General features: G+C 37.4%; 1 protein-coding gene across 2 annotated transcripts in view; it reads right to left on the reverse strand.

Annotated features, from left to right (window-relative positions):
• DPYD (dihydropyrimidine dehydrogenase) overlaps positions 1 to 23,821 on the reverse strand; it is a 365,931-nt gene that overhangs the window by 255,810 nt on the left and 86,300 nt on the right. For both annotated transcript variants that reach the window (XR_011325793.1, XM_069789317.1), the window contains exon 4: positions 10,317 to 10,404. Coding sequence is in view for 1 of the 2 variants with exons in the window: in XM_069789317.1 (XP_069645418.1) it covers positions 10,317 to 10,404 (88 nt within the window). In the remaining variant the exon portion in view is untranslated. The remainder of the gene's footprint in view (positions 1 to 10,316; positions 10,405 to 23,821) is intronic.

Consider the following 23,821-nt stretch of genomic DNA (forward strand, 5'->3'; position numbering starts at 1 on the left):
AGTGGCTTAACAAATCTACATTCGAAAACTACTGTGCCTGCATTATGTATTTGTTAATACTTTCTCCATTTCTAGGTCAATTGGGCAGTAGTTGAGTTGTAAACCTTGTTGGAGGTCTGACCAGAAAGGGCCATTTAGATTATCAGTTCTTTATGACACAGGGAATGAAAAGCTTATTTTACGCATCCGTGCACACCATCTCTGTGGATATGCCTGTCCTTCACACCAGATCAGTAGGGCCAATTGTCCCAGACCCATGATGAGAAGAGGAGAAGTCTTCCTATGTAGCTACCCGTAGATACTGCATTACTGAATTCTTTTTGGAACTCTTTTTCCTCAACCACATGCTGATCAGGGCAAACACTTATTCTTCTGTTTCCCTAAATAATAAACCAAGGAACTGATTAAAGAAGTTATGTACAATTTACAACTTCTCAATATTCAGTGCACATCTTCAGGAAAGGAACCATTCCCTGATATATGAGAGCTAGCAAGATTTCTTTCCATTATAAAAATCTAAGGAATGGACATTAGCCAGCTCCCCATGCCTGATGCCATGAGAAAACAACCCCTGGTTGTTTTTCAGACTGGTAATTCTCTTAAGAGGGAGCATGAGAGGAAATGCCAGCAGTAAACCGAAGTCTCATTTAGAGGGGGAGAACTACTGATTGCAGTTCCAAATTTACATTACATTTACATTAATGAAATTATGGTGTAATTAAAGCAAACAATTTACATCCTATCTTTTCTTCTGTATAGTCAACATAGAAGTTTACTAAACTGTATACTCTAGTCCTTTCTTCATTTTACCACTCGTCCCACCCACTTTAAAAGCCCCACCGAGGGTTGTCCATGAAGATGGGTTAATGCTAGTTTGCTTTAAGGACCAGAAGACAATACCCCTTAGAATTAGCACACGGCTGAAGTTCCACAAAAGTTTCTTCAGCTTTCTCCAAACTAGCAATAACTGAGAGATTAAAAAACAGTATGTCTCATTCCTCTTCCACCACCTCTTCCATATTCCCATCTTCAGTAATCATCACTAACATGAAACTGTTTTTTATAACAAATATCTTTACCTCTCTGTCCCAGGGCAGCTGACTCAGAACAGCCAGAAGATGTAGCGTTCAAATGACGTGAAGTACTTGGTCACAGCAGACCCTATGCAATGCCTGTGACTTACTGCCTGTCAAGTAGGCTAATGTATGCAGAAGCGTTCATTCAAAGTGAATGCTATGCAAGAGCAAGAATCCAGTTATGAATAAAAAGAGCAGTGTCAAGATCTGACAATATAACCAACAGTGGGTAACAAGACTGATTTGGGAGGTTCAAATTCACTAAAGGCATATCAAAAGACTGAGCATAAAATTCTTAAAGTTAAAACTGATGCAATAGACACAGCTAGAGATTCTCAAGAGAATGCCAATGTTTAAGAAATGTATTTGTAGATGTAACTGGACCTTTTGCTTACAGATGCTGGTCTACTGCACAGCACGAGCCCCTGTCCATCACCTTAGAAACACAAACCAGCTACCCTGGTGTATTTTCATAGGGTTTTTAGACACTATTAAAATCCCTTGAAATTCTAACCCTGGTTGAATAGGCAATCCCTTTACGCATCTCTTCTGGGAGAACTTTCAACCATTTTGCCTGTGGTGACCGGTAAGGCACTTTATCACCCCAGATTCTCATTTATTCCAATGTAAAGGAGTATTAGCTAAACAGAAATTGTATGTATTAGCAAACATTTTTGCTCTTCCAGATGAATGATACTGGTTTGATATGCCAGATTGTTACAGCTGCTAAAAACAGCCAGTGAAGACATTGTAAGCTCAATGCAGCAGCAAAACACAGAAGTCTAGTTATACTGGAGATGTCCCTGAAACATAACCATGCAGACAGCAGAGGTGACAGTCAATGCAGGAGACCCACGTCTTTCTGAAGCAGCACTCAGAGACCAGCCTAGATACCTTACAGCATCTTAAGTGGCACTAGATGTCTGTTCCCCAGGCAATTACATCTAGTCATTCCTTTTTTCCACTCTAAAGGAATAATTACAAACTAGTAGTGGGGATTTTTCTCACTAACTCAAAGACAAAATGGTTTTCAAAGGATTTTTGCTCAGTTTGATATTTCACTACATATGAGAGTTATATTTTCCCTTCCTGTGTTGTCCAGGATTATTATTTTTATTATCTTCAACTCTGGTTCAATGGAAACAATTACAACAACATGCATTTCCACCTAAGTAACTTCATTAAGGATTTTCTACATTTTTAGGCTATGTAATTAAAATCAATATATAAAGCTAGTTATGCCAAGAATGCAAAACTGTTAAATATTCCTTTTTAAAATTTATTTTATTACATATCTGTAAAGCATATTCTCACACTTGAGCTGTGCCACTACAGGCAGCATCAACACAGCTGGCACATTCTAATTGTTTTGCAAGCTCAAACCCAATTTTCAGCACAGCTATGCTACAGAAAGACAGGGTATATTAAAGGAGCAAGTGACTTCAGAGAGATGGGATCAGGGTCATTGTGGGTGTAGGACTGAGATCACGGCTTATCGAGGGGATATCTAGGGAAACCTGTCTCAGAACATCATGCCGGAGTTCAGTAAGGAGGAGGCTAATGGGGGTAAGGCTAACTGCTGCTGCTGAACTCTGAATTTGGGGGAAACATGATGGAGTATATAAAGGTGGGGTCCAGATTTGGGAAGTTTTGAGATGTTGCTGTCATGATCCTGGTTGTTACTGCTACCACTAGTTTAAAAAAAAAAAAAAGGAACCGTGTCCTCTTCACATGAGAGTACCAAAAGCTATATATAGTACATTACCATGCTAAAATATTAAGACATTAGATAAACTGTATCAAAGAGTATATATCTTCTAGTCTTAACACGTGAAACGAGTTTTAATGATAAATTAAAAGACAGTCACACCTGAAGTCCAAAGTGTTCCACTCATCTTTGGGAGCAGCAGGGCAAGTCTTCTGCACTGCTTCACTAGTGTGCTCCAGCTGTGCTAAAGTGGACTACTCTAAAGATGAAAGGGAAGTACATGTTCAGTGCTGACTTGGTTTCCCTGTCTGCCAACAAAAAGTCACCCTGTGTCAATTTTACCATTGGTAAAATTCTAACATACTTACAGAAGAGCTGCAGTTCCCTAGCTCTCCTCTTCCACCTTCAAGAACACCAGTGTAACTAACCACTGTTCACATTGCCATTGATACTGACCACTACCAGTAAAAGGATATGGCCACATGCTGCTACCATGACTCTGTGCAGTGGCTCAAGAGCAAGCCCATCTGCAACATTCCTGATACCCAAGGCGCAGTCCAGCATGGAGACTGGGCTGTGAGCAGGACTTCAGGAGCCCAGCTCTGACTTGCTTCATCTCTTTGTCCTTCCATTCTATTTAATCATTTATCCTGCCTTTACTGTGTTGATTTATTATCTAACATATCAAAAATTATTAAAAAAATGTTTTCCAATACTTGACAAAAAATGGCAGGGAAATACAGTATAGTCTAGTAAATTACACTAAGTGGTGTTATACAAACTGCGTTACAAAACTGCAAACCGTTGTGTTACTACAGTAATAAATGAGAGTTTGTAGTATAGGTACAGTAGTATATGTACAGTATCTTAAATGTTTAGTTACATGAACACTTTGTGATTTCATAACTTTTTTTTAAGCTGAAAACATGTATTAATGATCATTACATTTACCAGTGACATTAAAGGTAGAATATTCATAGCATATTCACATTTTAGAAAAAATTATTGATCACTTTTATTTCACAAAACCAGGCTGTAGCAGACTGCACACAAAACAGACATGAGATGCAGACCCGGCAAGTTGGTAACTACACAACTAGATGTTATATGGGAGAAAGGATCAGAATTAAAGGGAGGCTGGCTTCATTAAATTGACAAAGTTACTCCAGGGCATGGAATGCAGGAAGCTACCTTAGCAGTTCGGAGTAATTTTTTTAGATGCTGAAATAATGAGATGACTCAGTTGGCTAGTTTCTTACAGACGTCGTAGAGGAAGCAAGTCTAAAACTAGAATGTTTCTGAATTTTTTAATGAGATAAATGCCTGCTCATGCCTTTGTTCATAGAATCTTTTTTCCTGTGCACTTCCATAGAAATAAATTAATCTAACTGCATAGGATGTTTTGTGGTTTCCTACATCAAAATGTCAATAAATACTACATTGCTAACACAGGGAACAAAACCAAGCCTTAAACAGACATCAATAATCAGTGGAAACCAGGCAGAGGAGGATCTCCACATGTATCATTTGGAAGCATTATATAATTTGCATGCAAATGAGACTGGTTTTTACTTGAAAAAAAAAACTATTAAAACACATAGGATCAATACTGAGAGACGAGAAGAAATTGCATTTACTATCAGGAAATGCTTATAGCATCTTTTCTTTCAATTCAATTCAAGAGCTTTCTATAAAAATTCATTATGCATCAGGGTGTTTTGATATCGCCATTTTCTCAAAAACAATGAAGAATATGCATTATTATGTTTTGTGTAATAAAAATGAACACACTGCCTTCATCAGGATTTGGGGGCAGAGTGAATACTTTAAAAGAAGAAAAAAGTGGTAATTTCCTTTTCATCTGGGTTTAGTTTAAAAAAAAGAGAGACATAGCAAAAAATATGGGAAATTATCACCACCTCCTATGCTAGTTCATGTTCTGTGATGGCTTTAAAATTTACTCAAGATGTATTGGATTAAAATATTTTCACATACCGAAGAGCCACTATTTAAAGTACGTTGTTATGTAAGTAGCATTTTTCACATTGACACAACAGTTCAAATATAACAAGAAACACCACCAGTCTGTCAGCCCCCCCAAATATCTTCTGAAGAAGAATGAACAAAACATAACAGCAACTTATCAAATCATACATATTCTATATTATAATGCTGATGATTTTTAATCAATCCAGAAATCTTTCACATCATTTGACTTGTGTCATCATAACAGGACTGTAATTTCACACAGTGTCACTATCTTTTTATGAAAAAGAACGGAAGAAATATCTTGTACTGTCATTTTGTCCTTTGTAGTCTAGAATGTGAGAGATTCCTTAATTGACATAGTGTCATCGCAAAAGTCTATTCTACATAATTACACTATGGCAACCGAAACCAGCTGTCAGCCATTCCATTACACTAAGTACAAACAGACATCTCAAGAAAAGTCACTGTTTCAAGTGCATCAATTTAACACCATTACTACTTTTTCTTTTAAATGTTTTTTTGTATTTAGTGACCTGAAATATACAAAGATTAACACAGAAAGCTGAATAAAACAGCACTTTCAAAAACCTGGGGCCTCAAAGGAGTACTTAAAGATTAATTGTGATGCATATCTATATATAATTATTACCAATCATCTAGCAGCTTTCTGACTTCCACAATCCTTCATTGTATTAACAGTATCCCACTTACAGTATTTTACATATGAACTGTGACTCATGATTTTCTAGAGTCTTTGCAATGGCATATAGATGTCCTTTGTTAATTTACTCAGAGTTCCTCTGGCACAGAAAAAACATCATTCTGTTTCTCTCACCTGTCATAATCCTATGTCTCTCACCACCCTTTCTCCCTTACAATCTTTTATTCATTTCATTTTCTCTTAATGATCCCACAGCTTTCTGCCTCTTGCCTTCCTTTGTCTACCCACTTTTCTTTCTCACTTCCAGTATACTACCACAAACACTTTTTCCTTTACTCCCTCAAACTCCCAAACTTCAGATTCACCCTTATACCTTGGTATCCATCTCTGTATTCCAGTTTGTTCCCTCTCCCATTTCTCCCTTGATAAAACCCCACACATTTCCTTTGGTTTTCATTTAAACCTAAACATTCCTCTGAAATCCTAAAACTTACTCTCGTGTTCCGCAACTTTCTCTGTACTGTTCCTGGCATTCATTTCTCGCTCCCCCATTTCCCTACCAGTATTCTGCACAGTCCAGGGACAACCTTTTATCCAGAAGGAAGCACAGCTTTGTTGGGTTTAGGGGTTTTGGTTTTTTTGGTTTTCTGTCTTTTTGTTTTGTTTTAATGTTGGCCACCAGAAGGCTTACATCCACCTATAAAGTCTGTTAAAAAACAGCTGACATGTCAGCACAGACCAGTTTGTTACTAAGGGATATGGGAGAAGATGGTCTTTCTGAACAAGGAGAAAGCTGTTGAATCAATGTCAGGAATCATTGTAATACTGCAAGACTTGAGATAAAAATGTGAGAGCTAGTAACAGAGGGCTGCAGCAACAAAGTGTGATTTTTGAGTACTGGTAACACAAAAGATACTTCTGCACCCCCAATTCTTCATTATAGTCTCAGACTATAAAGGCTGAGTCACTCCTTACACCTATGCCATGTAACACAACAATATCCCCATGCCTAAACTGCACCAACAGTTGTTTTTCAATGCAACTGCTCAACCATAAAGTTGTCTGATGACAAAAAGCCCCAAGACCATCTCACTGGACAGTACAAAGGTAGAGTATGTGAGCAGCTGTTGCTTTCTATCGGGCAGCTTCCTCTGGCACACACTTCTGCATAACAGGAGAAAAGCTGGACAGGCTGCAAGTGTTCAGGCTGATGGTTGCTTCTGGGAAGCTGTAGGATTTTCTGCTGCTGTACAGTATATACTTGTGCCAGCCCTAAAGGATGATGGGTGCTGGAGTTCCATTTTACCAACTCCTTGCTTTGACGTAGCAACACAGGGAAAGGAGGACGTAAAATTCTAACATCACTCCTAGTACTCATTCAGGGATAGGGAGGCAAAGCTTTCTTCTGCAGCAGATGAACACTTTTCTCTCAGTGTTTTTTCTTTTTAAAGAAAGAAATAACTAAGATGGCACTTGTGCATTATAAAACAAAGAATATACACTTTGCAATGTTGAAGACTCTATTTAAAGAGAGGACAGCTGGAAGTCAGAATACTTGTTTGCCATCTTCTGATGTTTAGAAACAAAAGTACTGATGTGTGCATGGTGAATTTGAAGTCTGGCCTCTGAGAGACACAGTTGCAAGCAGTCTGTATGAACCAAGAAACAGTGACTGAGAAGACACAATAGAATAGATTGTACCTTTATAAAGTGGAGTTGTAATCCAGTTTGTATGGAAAAAGAGAATGGAAGTTGTGGCCTAAACTCAACTGAGTCACAGCAGCTAACACAATACAGCATAAGTGACATCCTTTTTCTCAAAGAGGCTCAAGGCTCATTGAGTCTGGCAATTCAATTACCCTCTGAACTCACAAGCAACCCCTCCTCCCCTGTCCTTCTTCTACTCCTGAGCTCAGGTCTAATGGCAGAACAGCCAGAGCAGCTACATTGTACATGGCCTGTAAATATCTAAAAAGCCTCAGGCTTAAGAGAACAAGAATCCCTGACCTTTTATGATTGCTATAGCAGTTTTCCAACAAAACAAACTACATACAATAGAGCTCTTAAATACCTGACAAAGTAATTCATTTTCAGTATGCTGCTGTCTAAATACTCCATATTAATAATGAATCATGTTTAAATAAATACCTGCATGCAATACTGCTTACTGCTTACACAGGGATGAAGACAAGGAATTTATTGAACTGAATCTCCTCTAAACAAGCAGAAGGGCAACCTGCTGAAGGGATTTTCTCAAGTGAGTGATGAAGAAAGATTCAGAAGCAGGACAGGGACTTCAATAAGCCTAGAAAGCGTACCCCAAATTCCTGGATTTATTGACCTCAAATACCTGAATGTTCTACACTTCACCTATTTATTTTGTCTAGAAGCTACCAGATAAAAGTCTTCCAATTAAAAAAGAAAGTTTATTTACAAGGTGAAAACAGAAAAAAAGATTTTACATTTTGAAAAGTATTTTCAATGACATGTAAAATATCCTTGATCATGTGAAGTAAATACTCTTATGACAATAATACAAAAATATTCAGCAAACAGATTGCTGAATGATATCCGAATTATTATTTCAATGGAAGTTTAGAAAAATGCATAACAAAGTGAAAAATTACTTACTGGTTCCATTAAAAATTTTCAAAACTATAAGTTACAGTTTTAATGTGGTTTTCAAAAGCACACCATTCTTGTTTTCTATCTGCTCTAAAAGCATATGGTGCAGGTACCCCAACCATCAGAGCAGCAGACTGAAAGAGGGGAGAGGACACTGCAGGAGCAGCCATGGTAGTGGGCTCTCACAGAGACTCTGCTGGGGTCATGCCTTCAGGTGAACCATTTCAGCTTTCAGTACCCCTCTCAACTTCCACCTCATATTTATTGCTTGCTTAGCAGAAAGCAATGAGTTTCAAAGCGCAATAGTGTAAAAACAGTAGTACATACCTATACATAGAAAAAAAACCTATTAATAAAGGAAACCAGAAGAATTTACTGTTACTTTTTCTGAAGAACAGAATTTGTTACAACAGAAATATTTTCTAGCAAAGGCACCAGAAACTAATTCATCAAAAGGAAAATTCAGCCTAGCAGACTGCAGCCATGAAGTCAAGGTTGGGTTCCCTCTAGCACTGTTGATTTCCCTGAGAAGTTGCTTGGTACATGAATTACAGGAGGCACAGCCATTGACATGGAGGCCACAAATACACAGGACTTCCTTAGCCTTCTTTCTCAGCCCATGACTTCAGCTATTTGCTAAGCATATCTGGTTGTGGGTTTTTCTCACTTCTAGTTTTTTGGATTTGTTTTTTTGCTTCGGTTTTCTAGTTTTTTGTTTGTTTTTAAAGACAGCATTAGAGCTGCTGCAGAGGAATGCTTCCACAAGTCTAAAAGATCCACCAAATTTATTATTCCAGGATGCTGTTGGTGTTAGTTCTCCTTCTGACATCTTCTGTTGCAGTCTTCAGTTATCTTCCCTGGTTCCTTATTCCCAGCTTTTATGTTTTGATAATCAGGCCCTTTTCCTTTCCTCAACAACACATCAAACTACAGCACAATGATGAGATGGAGACTAGCAGTTTCATCACTGCCTTGTACGTTCTCTGTTCAGTTTGCCTGCTTCACGATGCCTGGAAGAGGTAATAAGCAGCAATATGCCGCATAGTATACTATGGTTGCAAACAGATGCCTACATTCATGAAAATAAATGCTGCAGTGACAGGGTACAGATTATATAAGAAAACTGTTTATATGCAGATGCTGGGCATAATGCCAATTACTGTAAACCACACCAACACATAGTTACATTATAATTGATACATGTATCTTAATATGTCCTCTTATCCTAATGTTTCTTGTTAAGGTGCAGAATTTACTGGTGTCTTCTCTGTACAACACACAGTGTAGCAAAAGCAACGTGACTGTAACCCGCACAGGGCAGTGCTGCTGTTGCCCACTTCCTTCCAGCTTTGTTGGCCATGTCAGCTGCCTCTAACAGTGAGACATGCTAGAGAATAAAATGCGGCCAGAAAATCTTTGTACCACACCCAGTAGATTATGAGTCTAGTTGGGCTCATACAGACAAATAAATCACACAGCAACTAATGATTCCACAGATGGGGAGTAAGTTTTAAAAGGTATGGGGCAATCAATATCCAGTCATCTTTAGGCTATCCCAGACAGCCTAATTAATCTTGTCATATCAACTTTGCAGTCATCTTTATTTATTTCTATTTCTGACTGTTAAAAGTCATTTGTAAACCACAAATCAGAATAATGTATTTAAGATTTCATTATGATTATAGTATAATAGCCTATTAAGAAAGGAAAAGGTACAGTACCTCCAAAGAGGGGGTTCAATTTATTCCTGTAGTATTTTTTAACAGTCTAAGTGACTGACTATATTTGCATTACCAGAGCCTCTTATTATAAACTACAAGAAAACATTCCTTGATGCCAAATTTCTGCCGAAAGCAAATTTAAACTGCAATCACTTCTTTGAAAAAAAAAACAACAACAAACCTTTAATGAAAGAAAAGGTTTGTAACTGTAATACCTCAGTTAGCAGCAAAGTTAAATAATTACACTGTAATGCTCGGTTTTTTGAATATCATTCTATTTGAAAACCATCAAAACCAAAACCTTTAGAGAAAAAGTGACATGAAGAAATAGATTTGCACTATACACTATCTGTATGGACACAGAACAGCAGCAAAAATAATTAAAAATTAGCTGACTGTTGAGCTTTCAAGCATCTGTTGTAAACACTATTTTTTTAAGACTTTACAAAGATAAATCTTGAAATGCAATCTCACTAACAGAACTGCAAGTAACTGCTGTTATCTGCTTCCGTGTACTACTGCAAGCCTGATTTTACCTTGTTTGCAATACTTGTGATGAATGACTTGATGTCCAGATTAGTTGGGCAACTCTTCTGACAGGGGGCATCTGCACACTTTAAGCATCTACAGGAATAAAAGAAAATGTGTCAAGGAGATGTGGAATACAAATGCTGCCAATAGCGTAAGGTTTTCAAGTTAGCATGGTAGAAGATAAGCCACAGTAGAATAATACAGAGCATTTTCATAAAATTTCTATTTAAAACTTCTAAGCACTACATGATCGTTATTGACTTGCATTCCACACTGATTGGTTACGTTCTGTTGACTCCACTTTACAAAGGAAGGCAGTAGGGTGCAGCTACAAACATATGGACTACACATGTCTAAGTATTAGGAAACATCTAATTACACAGAAGTAATTTTTTCCCTGGAATCGAAGACTGCTAACTTCTGACCATTTCATTTTCCTATTTGAAAAACATCTGTGCTGTGAATCTGAATTTATTAACAAAGTTCTGGAAGTGTCACTGTGGATTAGATTTTGGATGTTGGACAAATGAGACATACAAAAGCAACAGCATTTCCACAGAGGAAGGAATTACTTTGTACTGTATGTGCCAAAGAATAAGAATGGCTGATAAATTTTCAAGTCACTTTTCTATGATTTTCCTGTGATATGTCTGTGACTTCTGAAAACAATTCAGCAGTCTTATGCATACTCCCAGCTGAAATCCCTAAGACCCTCTTCTTATCATCCCTAATTCCCAGCAGAAAAAGACCTGGGCATGCTGGTTGACAGCCAGCTGAATATGAGCCAGCAGTGTGCCCAGGTGGCCAAGAAGGCCAATGGCATCCTGGCCTATATCAGAAATATCGTGGCCAGCAGGAGCAGGGAGGTGATTGTTCCCCTGTACTCAGCACTGGTGAGGCCGCACCTCGAGTACTGTGTTCAGTTTTGGGCCCCTCACTACAGGAAAGACACTGAGTTGCTGGAGCGTGTCCAGAGAAGGGCAACCAAGTTGGTGAGGGGCCTGGAGCACAAGTCCTGGGAGGAGCGGCTGAGGGAGCTGGGGCTGTTTAGTCTGGAGAAGAGGAGGCTGAAGGGAGACCTTATTGCTCTCTACAACTACCTGAAAGGGGGTTGTAGTGAGGTGGGTGCTGGTCTCTTCTGTCAGGAGGCTGGAGATAGGACGAGAGGAAATGGCCTCAAGTTGCGGCAGGGGAGGTTTAGGTTGGATATTAGGAAAAATTTCTTTACTGGAAGGGTTGCCAGGTATTGGAATAGGCTGCCCAGGGAAGTGGTTGAGTCACCATCCCTGGAGATGTTCAGAAAGTGCATAGACAAGGCACTTCAGGACATGGTTTAGTGGGAATGGTTGATGGTTGGACTCAATGATCTTGAAGGTCTTTTCCAACCTAAATGATTCTACGATTCTAATGACAAAACCTAACTGTATATTAGAACATAGGAAGTAGCAAAGATTTATTGTCTGTCCCTGCATAGTCTTTCACGAGGATGTACCAGTCTGGTTGCTTACACAAGTCCCATCTAAGGATTAAGCCCTCAGGGTAGTCTATGCAATTTGCAGTAAGCAAACCTAACAAAAAAAAAGGTAAAAGTCAGCTGAGAAGTAAAATGGTTCTCTATTAAACACAAATGTATTTGTACACACTTTTGGTTTTACATATCAATGATTATCATAGGTCAAATGCCACACTACTAATTATCTCAGAATTCATTAAGTTATTCCAGATGCTTTTTCAATATTGTTTTACTAACATACAGAATTTATGTAAATTGTGGTTTTAACAATCTATGGCAAATGAAATAAAATTTGTTTTTACCTATTACCTGAGCACAACTACTTACATAAGTTCCACAATTCCACCTTAATTATTGTTACTTAATGACAGGTAATAACACTGTGGCATTGGTTGGGACAGAATATTTTTGAACACAAAAAAGCTGCAAGAGGCCTATGGTCTACACGCACAAAGAAATGAAGAGCACATTAAAAGGAATGAAATGCCTGAAATACCCGCAGTGAAAAATTGGCTTGACTTTGTCAATCACAGATATTGCTTTTATTTTCTTTTTTTGTTGGTGGTAGGGTTTTTTTTTTCAATTAAGGGTGGAATAAGAGAGAAGGCAAAGCCAGTTAAGTCAAATATTAATTAGTCTTCCACCTTTCTATTCATTATCATCTAGCTGGGTATTGCAGACATCACGGCACCAGCAAAATTTGAAGGCACAAGTGGTAGTAGCTGTTTGGATTTTCTCACAGAACTATTCATGGGGGAAAGGTCCCAGAGGAAATCTTTAAAGGAAAATAGGTCTTACAGGCTGCAACAGCTGGGAAATCTGATAAAGCTAAATCCAGGTTCAAGACCATAGTGGGTTACTAGTTTAACTAGTCAGGATGTCAGAGGGCTCTGGCAGAAAAGCACCAGCAGGTTTAGCTGTGGCAGTTAAATATACCGCTGCCCAGCACTACTCACTGACAGGTCCATGTTATAAATGCCTTAACAAGCAAAGGCAGGCCAGTGAGGACCCTCAAAGGGTTGATGTGGCCAGAGCACCGAGTCAAGAGGATGCTCTTAGCATTCGAAGCAGATTGAAAGACAGCAAAGTTTTAGTACTAGAAGCCAGAAAAAAAGGAGGTATGCTAGACAAAATACACCACTATGAGGGCTCAGATGATCATTTTGCCTGTGTAGGCAGGAAGGAAATAACAGAAGTGGAAAATCACGCATTTAAAAAAGGCAACAATTCCATTCTGACTTTTTGCTCTTCACTTCCCTGAATGTGGTTTCCTTTGAAATACAACAGTCCTGTATCCAAGACCAAAAAGAATTGTACTTAACATAAAAAACCTTTCTGTCGATTATATATAGAACAATCTCATGTCAAAACTGACTAGAATGGCACCTAGCAGGATAAGCAGTGTACGCATTGTGGCTAGCAAACATCCTTACTAAATTATTTCTCTTTTGATTTTTGAGCTGGTTCACAAATAACAGCTGTTGAAAATGTCAGCAATGGGGGGGGGGGGGGGGGCAGATAATGCAAACTTGAATGTGAGCTTTGGGGAGGAGGGGAGGGTGCCATGAATATGCCAGTCCAGACTTTCTCTTATAATACCATCTTCCGATTCTCTGAGCACTCTGCAGACTAAAGTGCACCAGGCTGCCATTAATCCCACTTATCACCCTGACAGCTCAGTAATTACACTCCCACTATAGCTAGGTACTGTAAGGTACCGAAGTCCTAATAAAACACCAAGCACTGTGCAGAACGCGTGCTGGTGAGGTGTTTTATTAAACTTGGGGGGTTGATCATCAAGTGACATTAGTGTTGACCTATTTTTCTATCTGACAATAAATTATCCTCTGACCATACCATAATACATATTACAGAGTGCATTTACTGTACCAAGAAGCAAAGGTATTGCATTCTGGTGAACCAGGCAAAAAGCGTAAATAAAATAGTAGAATTGCCCACCAGAAAGTTATTACATAAATTGCTGCAAGTGATTGATCCTTTCAAAAATCACAGGCAAAATACTGTGCTTAAGGGAATACACCGACAATTGCCACGAGCTTCAATTCCACATGCATGTCCCCATACAAAGAAACATTAAGTATTATGTTTCTTTCCTTCTTCTGTAACAGTCCTTCCACCCTATGAAAGCCCACCTTTCATTTTACAAGGTTATTCCATTAATATGGGTTTAGTTCTAAATAATGTAAAAAAGAAACTAGAAATCTAGATTAAAATTCTCTAATTCACCTGCTAGCTCCTACCATATTTAAATGAAGAGCTACATGCTCACTATTAAAAAAAAAAACAAAAACCAACAAACAAAACCAAAAACAAACCAACAACAAAATGAAACACACATGTTTTTAAGTCGTTGTACTATTCTGGACTGCATAAAAATACAGAGCAATAGACAAAGCCAGACCTATGCTAATCATAGAGTGTGTATCCCAGCATTTCTTAGTAAAAATATAGGAAAAATCCTTCCAACTATCAGAAAACACCCTATTATCAATTTTTCCCCTATTTTTTCATGGAACAGCATCTCCTTTAGAAACATATATGCTATGTTGAATCTTAAAAGATACCATATTCACTTCATATGCATATTGATTTCCATGTAAAAGGCAATACCATAGTCTTTGCATCACTAAACCCCAGCTTGAGGAACTCAAAGAAGAGCAATGATATTTTCCATTTTGTAAGCACTTAGCTGTTGGTTCAACTCAGTCTCATTATGAAATGGTAAATTAAGTTAGATGTAAAAACCCCTACAAATGCTATGCAAGTATAGCATATTTATATAAATATTTATGCAAATATTATCATTTGGCATAGCTTTATAGACATGCCTGTGACTATATAATGACAGAAATTCACGTTTCCCACACATCTAAGCTCAAAATTTACATCTCTTACTGAACAGTGTTAAATTATACATATGTATCCCCAGTGAACTTAAAATCTTTAACTTCTTATTTTTAAATGTTGCAACACTGAAGTTATTTATTGTTTAAGGTAAGCATGCTTGTAAATCTCTTTCAGGCACAAATAATACATGCAAAGGATATTTATGCAGTAGCCCAGCATTATCAGCTACCAGGTTTGTACCTTTCAATCTTGTCAGTGCAAAATAAGCACCTAAAACCATGCATGTATACAAACAAACTCATACGTTCAACCTGTAATAGCAGGGGTACTAATACAAAAAAAAAAAACAAACAAAAAAACAAACAACAAAAAAACCTCAAAACACATAACACAGAGAGCAGTAGATTACAAACATCTGAAGACAATAAAAGGAAAAGGCACTTCAAAAGTAGTGGATTTTTTTTCAAAGTAATAAAAAAGAAAAATGGAATAGACAAATAAAAGTTACAAATTTCGGGAACACATACTACCCATTGGGAAAAAAGATGCCAGAAACCATGAGGTATGTCTATGCATAAAAGGAATAGAAATCAAATGAGGAAAAGAAAGGATAAAAAAGTAACATATTTCTCTACCAAAATCTTTCCCTTAGGAAAAAATTATACCAGAAACCAGTTCTATACTCTTGTGTAGAGAAGAAAAAGAGAAAAGGAAGCCACAGCCAAGACTAATTTTCTATTAACAGTTTTCATTGTTTAATTGTTGAAATATTACTCAGTATTTTATTCTAAAGTTAAAATATCTGACCAACAGATAGTCTCATTTCTAGGTCTAGACCAGCTCTTAACACATTTTTGCTTCTAAACAAAGAAGGGCAATTTAGTCATATTGTTACCTGAAACTGCAGCAAAAGATTGTCTATCTAACTAGCAAGAATATAACCCGAAGTGCAATCACATGTATGCTGAAAGGCCAGGGGTGAAACAGATAATATGGAGTAAGATTCCACAATGGATCATTGCTGATAACCTATCAAATTTTCATATATCACAAAACAGGCCAAATAACCTTTATCATGGTTACTGTTGGCAGAGGTTTAGAAGCAGATTAAATCCTAATCCATTTATGTGGGTTTCTGCAGGACATAAACATTCATTTTGAAAAAATTCTTCCAGCTCTACTATTTGTAGAAGTTTTAAAAATTTTATTCACTACTCAGAGCAATAGCCCACATACCCACATAACAGTTTTACACAGGTCTCATAATGATGTTCTGTATACACTTCCCAAGGCTCTGGTGAATTAATTTTAAGAGAATGGTAGAGCTGATTCCACCCAACGAACTAGAGGCCAGTTTGCACAAGAGACCCAATTACGATCTCAAGGTTCTTCTTGGTTCCAAGTCTCTTGCACCACTATCTAAACCATGAGTTGGGGATGGTAAACAGCGGAATAAGAAAGCCACATGTAAGGAAGAAATAAATCTATAATTCCCAAGCTGAATGCCCATTGCCTTTGATGACAGACATGAAGAGCATCACATAAGTTTTTCTCTTGAGGTTCAATCCTTTAACCACTTAAGGCTAATCTTGCAGAACTTAGGCTTTCTTCTCCCCATTTGATCTTGCTGTACTTAAACAGGGTCAGGGACAACCCTAAACAGAGATTTGGACATATGTATGCTCATTTAAAAGAGATGTCAGGATAAAGATTCTCTACTGCAATGGAAAGCCATTGGTGAGAACCTACTGCTAGCAGCTCTAAAACAAAAAAAAAAGGAGTTGCTGCCATTATATTCTTTATTGAAAAAATCAAAACACCCAAAACTAACCATCAAACAAAAAATCCTATGCCCTTTTGTCTTCCTGTTTGTTACATTTCACAATGGATAGAAGAGGAGAAAAAGATTATAAAGCAACGAGGAGATTTTGTTGCTGAGTTTAAATACCAAAACACAGTAACAGTTGATACAAGGGTTTGATGAGTACCAAAGACAAATGATACTTAGAGGAATATTTGTTTTCATTCAAAGTCAAGAAGCAGAAAAAGGGACTCACACACACAAGGCTGAGAACTCTGTTGTGTATGTGCAATGTAATAATGAAGACAAAATAATCTTAAATTAGAATCAGCTATGAACACATAATTTTGGACCATAGGAGAAACAGAGATAATCCCCAAGAAAAGCCTCTGAATACAATGGGCATCAGAAACTGTATAAAAGGCAGTGAACACAGACTATACAAACAAGCAGGTATCATGGTCCTGGATATGTAATACTGGAAAGAGAAATGCCCAGCCTGTTAGCAATGCACAGGAAGAATAAGAAACAAAACATTCAGTATCATGTAAATTGGCAATACTAGTTCACATGTGAAGAAAGAAGGAAAGACTCCCACATCATCACTGTTGCCTCTTCAATCAACTGGGAGTCCTGTGAACCTTTGGCAGACCCACAAAAAATGGGAATGCTTCTCTGTCAGTAAGTTAAGATGACCAGAGGAAGCAAATTTTAAATAGAGGCACTCTACAGGATTAGAGACAGATATGACACTCTGCTGGCAGCTACAGGAGGTGTAAGGGAGGTGCTTTTTATTGAAAGGAAGAAATGCTCAGAGTTGAAAGTCTTCAGACACAAAAACCTCCTACCCTAGTGCAGAATGATAGCACTTAGAGACAAGGTTATTTTCAGACACTTAAGAGGTAGTGAATCACATGGACATAGACTCCAAATCATTCCATTCATCAATGACTCACCTTTCTCTTTTCTTCTTTGTCTCTCTACACAACCATAATTCTTTCCTCATCTACTTCTGAATCCCCTTCAGTGCAGTAACTCTCCTCTCCCCTTTGCCTCTGCGTGGCTGTCTTCCTGTTTTCTGTAGTCTTTTCTCCCCACTCATCTGAAACTTCTCCACTTCTCTGTCCTATAACTTTTTATCATTCTTCAGCTTAACTCCATTTTAATGGATAATGTTGGTAACATTAAAAAAGCATGACTCAATGTCTGCCAGCAGATATTTATGACAGTGGTGTAGGAGAGTGTCCACCAGTTACTTTTCAATCCATCTTACAAGTTTTTTTCATCCACCATCCAGCCCTTCAGAACCTCCATTTCTCATAAGTTCTTACAAGTTTTTGCCATCCACCATCCAGCCCTTCAAAACCTCCATTTCTCATAAGTTCCTGCACTAAATCTGTCCTTGCCTAGCACCACCTCTTTTGCATACTCAGGACTGTGCTATCTTGGTCTGTGATCAGACATATGCAAATAGTGGCTACCAGAAGACAAGTAGATTGGTGGGATTTCCTTTTAAACCCTTGCTGAATGGTGGGAACACAGCCAGACAGAGCTCTGTAGTCAGCTCAGAAGTAGTGCTCTGAGCACCGCCCCATGGCAAGAAGCCTGCTACGAGTCAGTTCATGGAAAATTATATTCTGCCTGCTCTTAAATTCCTCCTGTCATTTTACTGGGACACAGAATTTTTCACTTACCGTATTGCAATATAGCCTCAAAGACTATTGCCTTTCACCCACTTCATTTTATATAGTTTGTATATCATTACTTTTATCATATTTCTTCAGTTTATAATGTTACAGAATAAAACTGCTATATAAAGTTGATTAAAAATAGAAAGAGCAGTGCAGCTTACAGAATATTGTAGCACAAAGCATGTATATCAGCACATGCCAAATCAGAAAAGCTGTAGCATCCTTTTGACATATCAGAAATAAAATAAAAAATTATATATATAATGCAAATCATTTCAACCATCTTATGCTTTCTCATACACTTAATCCGTGAACAAGCAAATCAAATAAATAGTTACTGATAGAAATGTGAACCATACTATACACAGCTCATACCAAATCAATATTATTACTAAAAATATATATATTTTAACATCACCAGTACTAGAATCTGTATGGAATACCTTTCACTAGTTCCTTCACTCCCATACGGACCACCTCTTCTTTGGAGTTTTACTAGGGCAATTTATTTACAGTATCTTTAAATCTACGCTTTGTTTTTACAATCCATTTGTTATATATTGCTCTACAACATTCAGAGGTCTTTGACTTCAAATACAAAGTTATTATGATTATGTCTCACAAAAAATTATTGCCATGGTGCATGAATATAATGCTCTCAGATTGTATAAAGGAATGAAGTCCAGCGAGTGTCAAAACCTATCTGTTCCTCCCCCTTAGGGATAGATCTTAGATGGGCTATGTCAACCATACAGTTCCTGACAAGTATGTGCAGACTCATGTACCACACAGCTCTCTTAGGTCAAACCCATCTACATGCTTTTATGTGCAGCAATTATTCCAACTCAGCCTCTATAAGTTAAGACACAAAATGAACCTCTGATTCTTCATTTGAATGTTACTCTTTTCCATTTCTTGCATTCATTTCCAAGTGACAAAGGTTTCTTTGCAGTTTATCAGCATACTATGTTTTGGAAGGGGCTACTAAAAATAAAAATTTTCTCTTTCTGCTCCATCCAAGACCATGGTATATCAAGTGCTGCTTCAATTCTCATTTTTGACACTACTGGTGTCACTAGGTTTACATCAGGTAAAGTAGTCAGAGACTAAGTCAGAATTAGCTCTAGGTAACACAGAGACAGCAGCTTTGAGTCCCAGCAAGACCAACCTATCACAGGAATTTGAGGTTATTCTCAAGCAGCAGTTACCAGTTTGGGTGCTGTCTATCACAGAAAACTATCATGGGAAACAGTACCTGATGTGCTTGGGAGACTCCTGGTCTTCTCATCTTTTCAGTTATTTCTTGTCCTTTATATTGTGGCACCTCCCTAATGAGCTTTGGCTGGTCCCTTTATTGATATTCTGTCTCAGACTAGGGCAGTATTACTGTACCTCTTCAAAAAGCTTGTATTTAAATTGCTACATTTTTTGCAGTTCCCATGAATGACAAGCTAGGTATCTGTTTCAATTAGCTTTAAGAGTTCAATACATTGATTTGTCCACTGGCTTTAAAAGCTGACAGGTAGCATTGGGATTTGGGTTTGATTTAAAAAAAGAAGTCTCTTATTTTGCATATATAACTGTTTCTAAAAAAATCCTCTATGGAAGACTCAGCTATCTTAGCTTGTTGCAAACACTCCCAGATAGGGTCAAGAAGTTTAAAATAATCCTGTAAGACCTCTGTACAAAACTACAGAGTTTCCATAGTGTTATATAATACACTGAATGTTACCAGATGTGTTTAAACTGCAAAGTCAACAGATGTGGTACTTGAATTTCTATTTTGAAATATTGTATTAGAATTAGAATTTAAGTTGAAGTACTGCAATCGGCCCTCACATCTTATACCTATTCCATGGCCTAATTGCTACCAACAAGTGCTTGGCTAAGAAGTCACCACTGCTCTCTGAAAAATGATTTTGTAAACTCCTTCCAGCAGAACTTAGTACATAACTGGCCTAGAGACTGTTGCTTTGTACAATGAAAGAAAAAGTATTTGGGAATCTGGGTCTTCAAATTTAGTTATTTAAAATTAATGTAAGAGGAAATAAAGTTGAACTTAGCAATGTACAGAAGTATGGGATACATTTTCAGAAAAAAAGCCTACTTATCTTGAGTTTAATTTTCAGCTTTATCTTTATATCCACACCATTGGCCAAACACATGAATGCTTAGGGAAAAGCAGGTGCTGCAACTAAAGACTGTACTAAAGAATCTGAGGGCCACCCGTACGTAAGAAATCCATTCCATAATCTGGATAGCTATCCATTTTTCGTACTTCATTGTTACAAAAAGAAAAAAAACAAAAACCCACAAACAAACAAACCAACCTGCACCTTCTGAGTAAAGGATATATCAAGTAGACTAGTTCCTCCCGTTCACTTCAGAACTGAAAGAACTCTTTTTTATTTCAAATACAAAAAATTTAAATAAGATTTACAGCAATATTCATTCTAAGCATTGCTCCCTTTTTCTTGTTTCATATTAAGCATTATGAAACTGCTGTGTTTTCAAAGGTATTAATCAACATTCAAAATTCATTAAACTGTCCCAGAAAAACTAACTATAGCTAAAGTTTTTATTACTGTCAACAACATATATTTATTTAAACCTTAGAGTTTTTAGAGTTACAAAAAAAAGTAGTTAAAAGTCAATTTGCAAATTCTCTTGAAAAACTGATTACATTTCACACTACATATTAATTAATATTTTCTCAACAACATAGGAACAGAATATAGTTTGTTGCTCATTATGTCAAAGTTGATGGTATCCCGTATTATTCCAGTAGTGCAAAAGATGCACAAGAAACATACTCATCGCTAAGACCTTGATACAACCTATTTAGAACTCGGACTGTGCTCTTTCAAGTCCTTGAGAGCAGCACTTTAACAGCCAAACAAACCACTTGCGGCTCAGCCACACCTAGCCTTATGGAGTTTTTTAAACGGGTACATTTATGTTCACCACAATAGTGATCCCTTGCACATAGGAGACAGCTGCTACATAATGTTCAATATCCTTTTAATCCTCTATAGACCTTAGACAGAAGGTTTGACAGAACTGACAGTTTTTATTATAGCTTGCCCTGTACACAATAATCTTCTTTCACCTGGACTTTTCTCCCAGAAGCGTTACAGACTTTTTGACTTATATCAAGGATTATTTCTAGTCTTTTTAGGAGAGAAGAAATTATTTTTATGCGGCATGATTCTTATCCTGTGTAAATTACCTTTTCAAAATATGAAACACCTGTTGTCTGTTTATCTTAATGTCAGTGAAACTCCTTAGGGTTCACTTCAGGAAAAATACACTTTACAAGTTCAGTCACAGACGTTTTTTCTCCCAAAATGCCTTCATCATCTATGCACATCTTACAAATGGCACTCTGTACAATACATCGTTAACAACAGTAACACACATCTACCGTTTCTTTGTACTGAAAACATTTAATACATTTAATAATAATATATATAAACAATCTATGATGAAATATAATGTAACTAAAATGCATGAATTGGAAGTTTAAGAAAATGTTCTCAGTTAAAAACTACAAACCCAGAAGAAACTGATTTCCTCACTACAGCACCACAGAGACTCTAATAATCAGACCAATAGTGCTAATGCTCATCTGTCTTGCAATTTAGGCATGCCAGCAATTCCACCACAATTAAAGCAAGAGTGATTTAAACAAAGAACCTTTATGGAGAAGTAGTCTCGGGAAAGGCAGTAACAGCAGAATAAGCTCATGTTTCCCTTAGTTTTAGGATCTGAGCACCAAAGAATTCTCTGGCTCTCTCTTTACCATCATCCTGCCATTTGACCAGAGAATTGATCTGATTTTGATCTAGAATCCAGCCACTTGCAAGACAGACTTCACTGCTCTCTGCACACAATGCATTCCCACAGTTTCCAAACCCATGATGCTATTTGCAAGTGGTAGGGGGTGGGAGGAAGGGAGGAAAGAGGGTAAAAGACCAAGGAGGTTTGTGCAGGCTTTGCTGGTGGAGTCACCTGAACATTTGACCATACACTGAGTGTATTCTGGAAGTAGACAAAAGCACAAATTACCTCACTGAACTCTGTATCTAAAATAGAAGTTTCAAAAGTTTCGGTTTCCCTTGTTTTCAGACTTGTAGGAAAAAAAATATTTTTGGCTGCTACTACAGTTTAGAACTCCAGAGAAAACCAAGAGGTCAGTCACATTTCCACTATGAACCTGATAAAGATGCTTCTTCCCTCGCAGGAGAAGTTATTGACCCCAGTCGACCACCTTTTTCCAAATTCTAAAACTCATAGCCAGAGTATCCTTAGTAAAGCTCAGTCCTGCCAGATGGTGAACACTTTAGTTCATTATCAGACTGCTTAACTGTGCTTTATTTTAATATCTGTAGTCCCCAGTGGGACTCAGTTAGACCATTCATTTGCTTATAATGAAACCCCTTAAGCGATCTGTTAAACCAGCCTAATGCAAGTTTTCCAGAAGTAAGTTCCCAGCACCCAGACTAGCAGGAACAGCTCCAGCGTCCTCACTCTTTTCCTCATCTTAAAATTGATGCAGCTACATATTTGAGAACCATGTGCCACTCCTCATGTCTTCTCCCTGAGAGGATCCACTGGTGTGGAAAGTGCGAGAATTCAGCAGAGAATTCTAAGATTTAATATTTTCTCTAGAAATTGCATGTGTACAATGACTGTCTTCCATCTTCTTTTGCAAATAAAGAGGTTTGTCTAAGACACCTTAATAAGTGACACTGTCACTTATTAATATGCTCAGCCATGAAGACCCAGAAAAAAGGAAGTATGCTTGCTATTTTGGTTCTAAATTTCTAAACTGCATATCATTTATACATTTTTTAGCCATAAGAAAACAATATATCACTGTTTATAATATATAAGCATCTTTTTTAAAGATGGCATTTTCTTGTGTGCTTTGCTGTTTAAGGGAATTAATTTGGCTTTGTTTTTCTACCTTAAATTTATTCAAAAAGTAGAGATTCAAAACCAGTATCCCCTCAGCAAATGAAAAGAGCTTTATGACACAATAACAGAAATCATATAGACAAACTACAGAGGTCAGCACAGAGCAGAGAAACCCTCTACAAATTACACTAAGAATCAATGTTGCATTCTTAATATCTTGAGTGTAAAGATATAAGTAACATTTCAATAGTAGGTAGTTGAAAATTCAGACTTATTTGTTTACTAGAAGTAAATATACTAACTCATTAAGACTGAATGATTGGCATGTATGTGCTATATCTAGATTTTGCTATAATCACGTGCACTGTGAAGAATTTTACAACATTCACAGTATGATGATGTAAATAAATGACATAGCCAAGTCACGCTCCAGACTATTGACATTTACATGAAAACAATACATAATTTAAATACAAAATGCTTTACTTTTATTTTTATTTTTTTTTAACCAAAACTTATGGAGACAGTAGTGGTAATATGCAGGCTCACTTTCTATTGATCTGAGTGGTCGCCAAATAAATTTAGAACCTGACCCTCTTGATGGCAAGGCTGGTTCACAGAAGCACCGCACTGCATCCTTCTGCCTTATTACAGTTTCATTCATCCAGAGTAGAAAAACTCCTACATGCACACTACTTAACTGGGGATATAAGACAG

The sequence above is a fragment of the Haliaeetus albicilla genome, chromosome 8 (genome assembly GCF_947461875.1).
Source record: "Haliaeetus albicilla chromosome 8, bHalAlb1.1, whole genome shotgun sequence".
NCBI lineage: Eukaryota > Metazoa > Chordata > Aves > Accipitriformes > Accipitridae > Haliaeetus > Haliaeetus albicilla.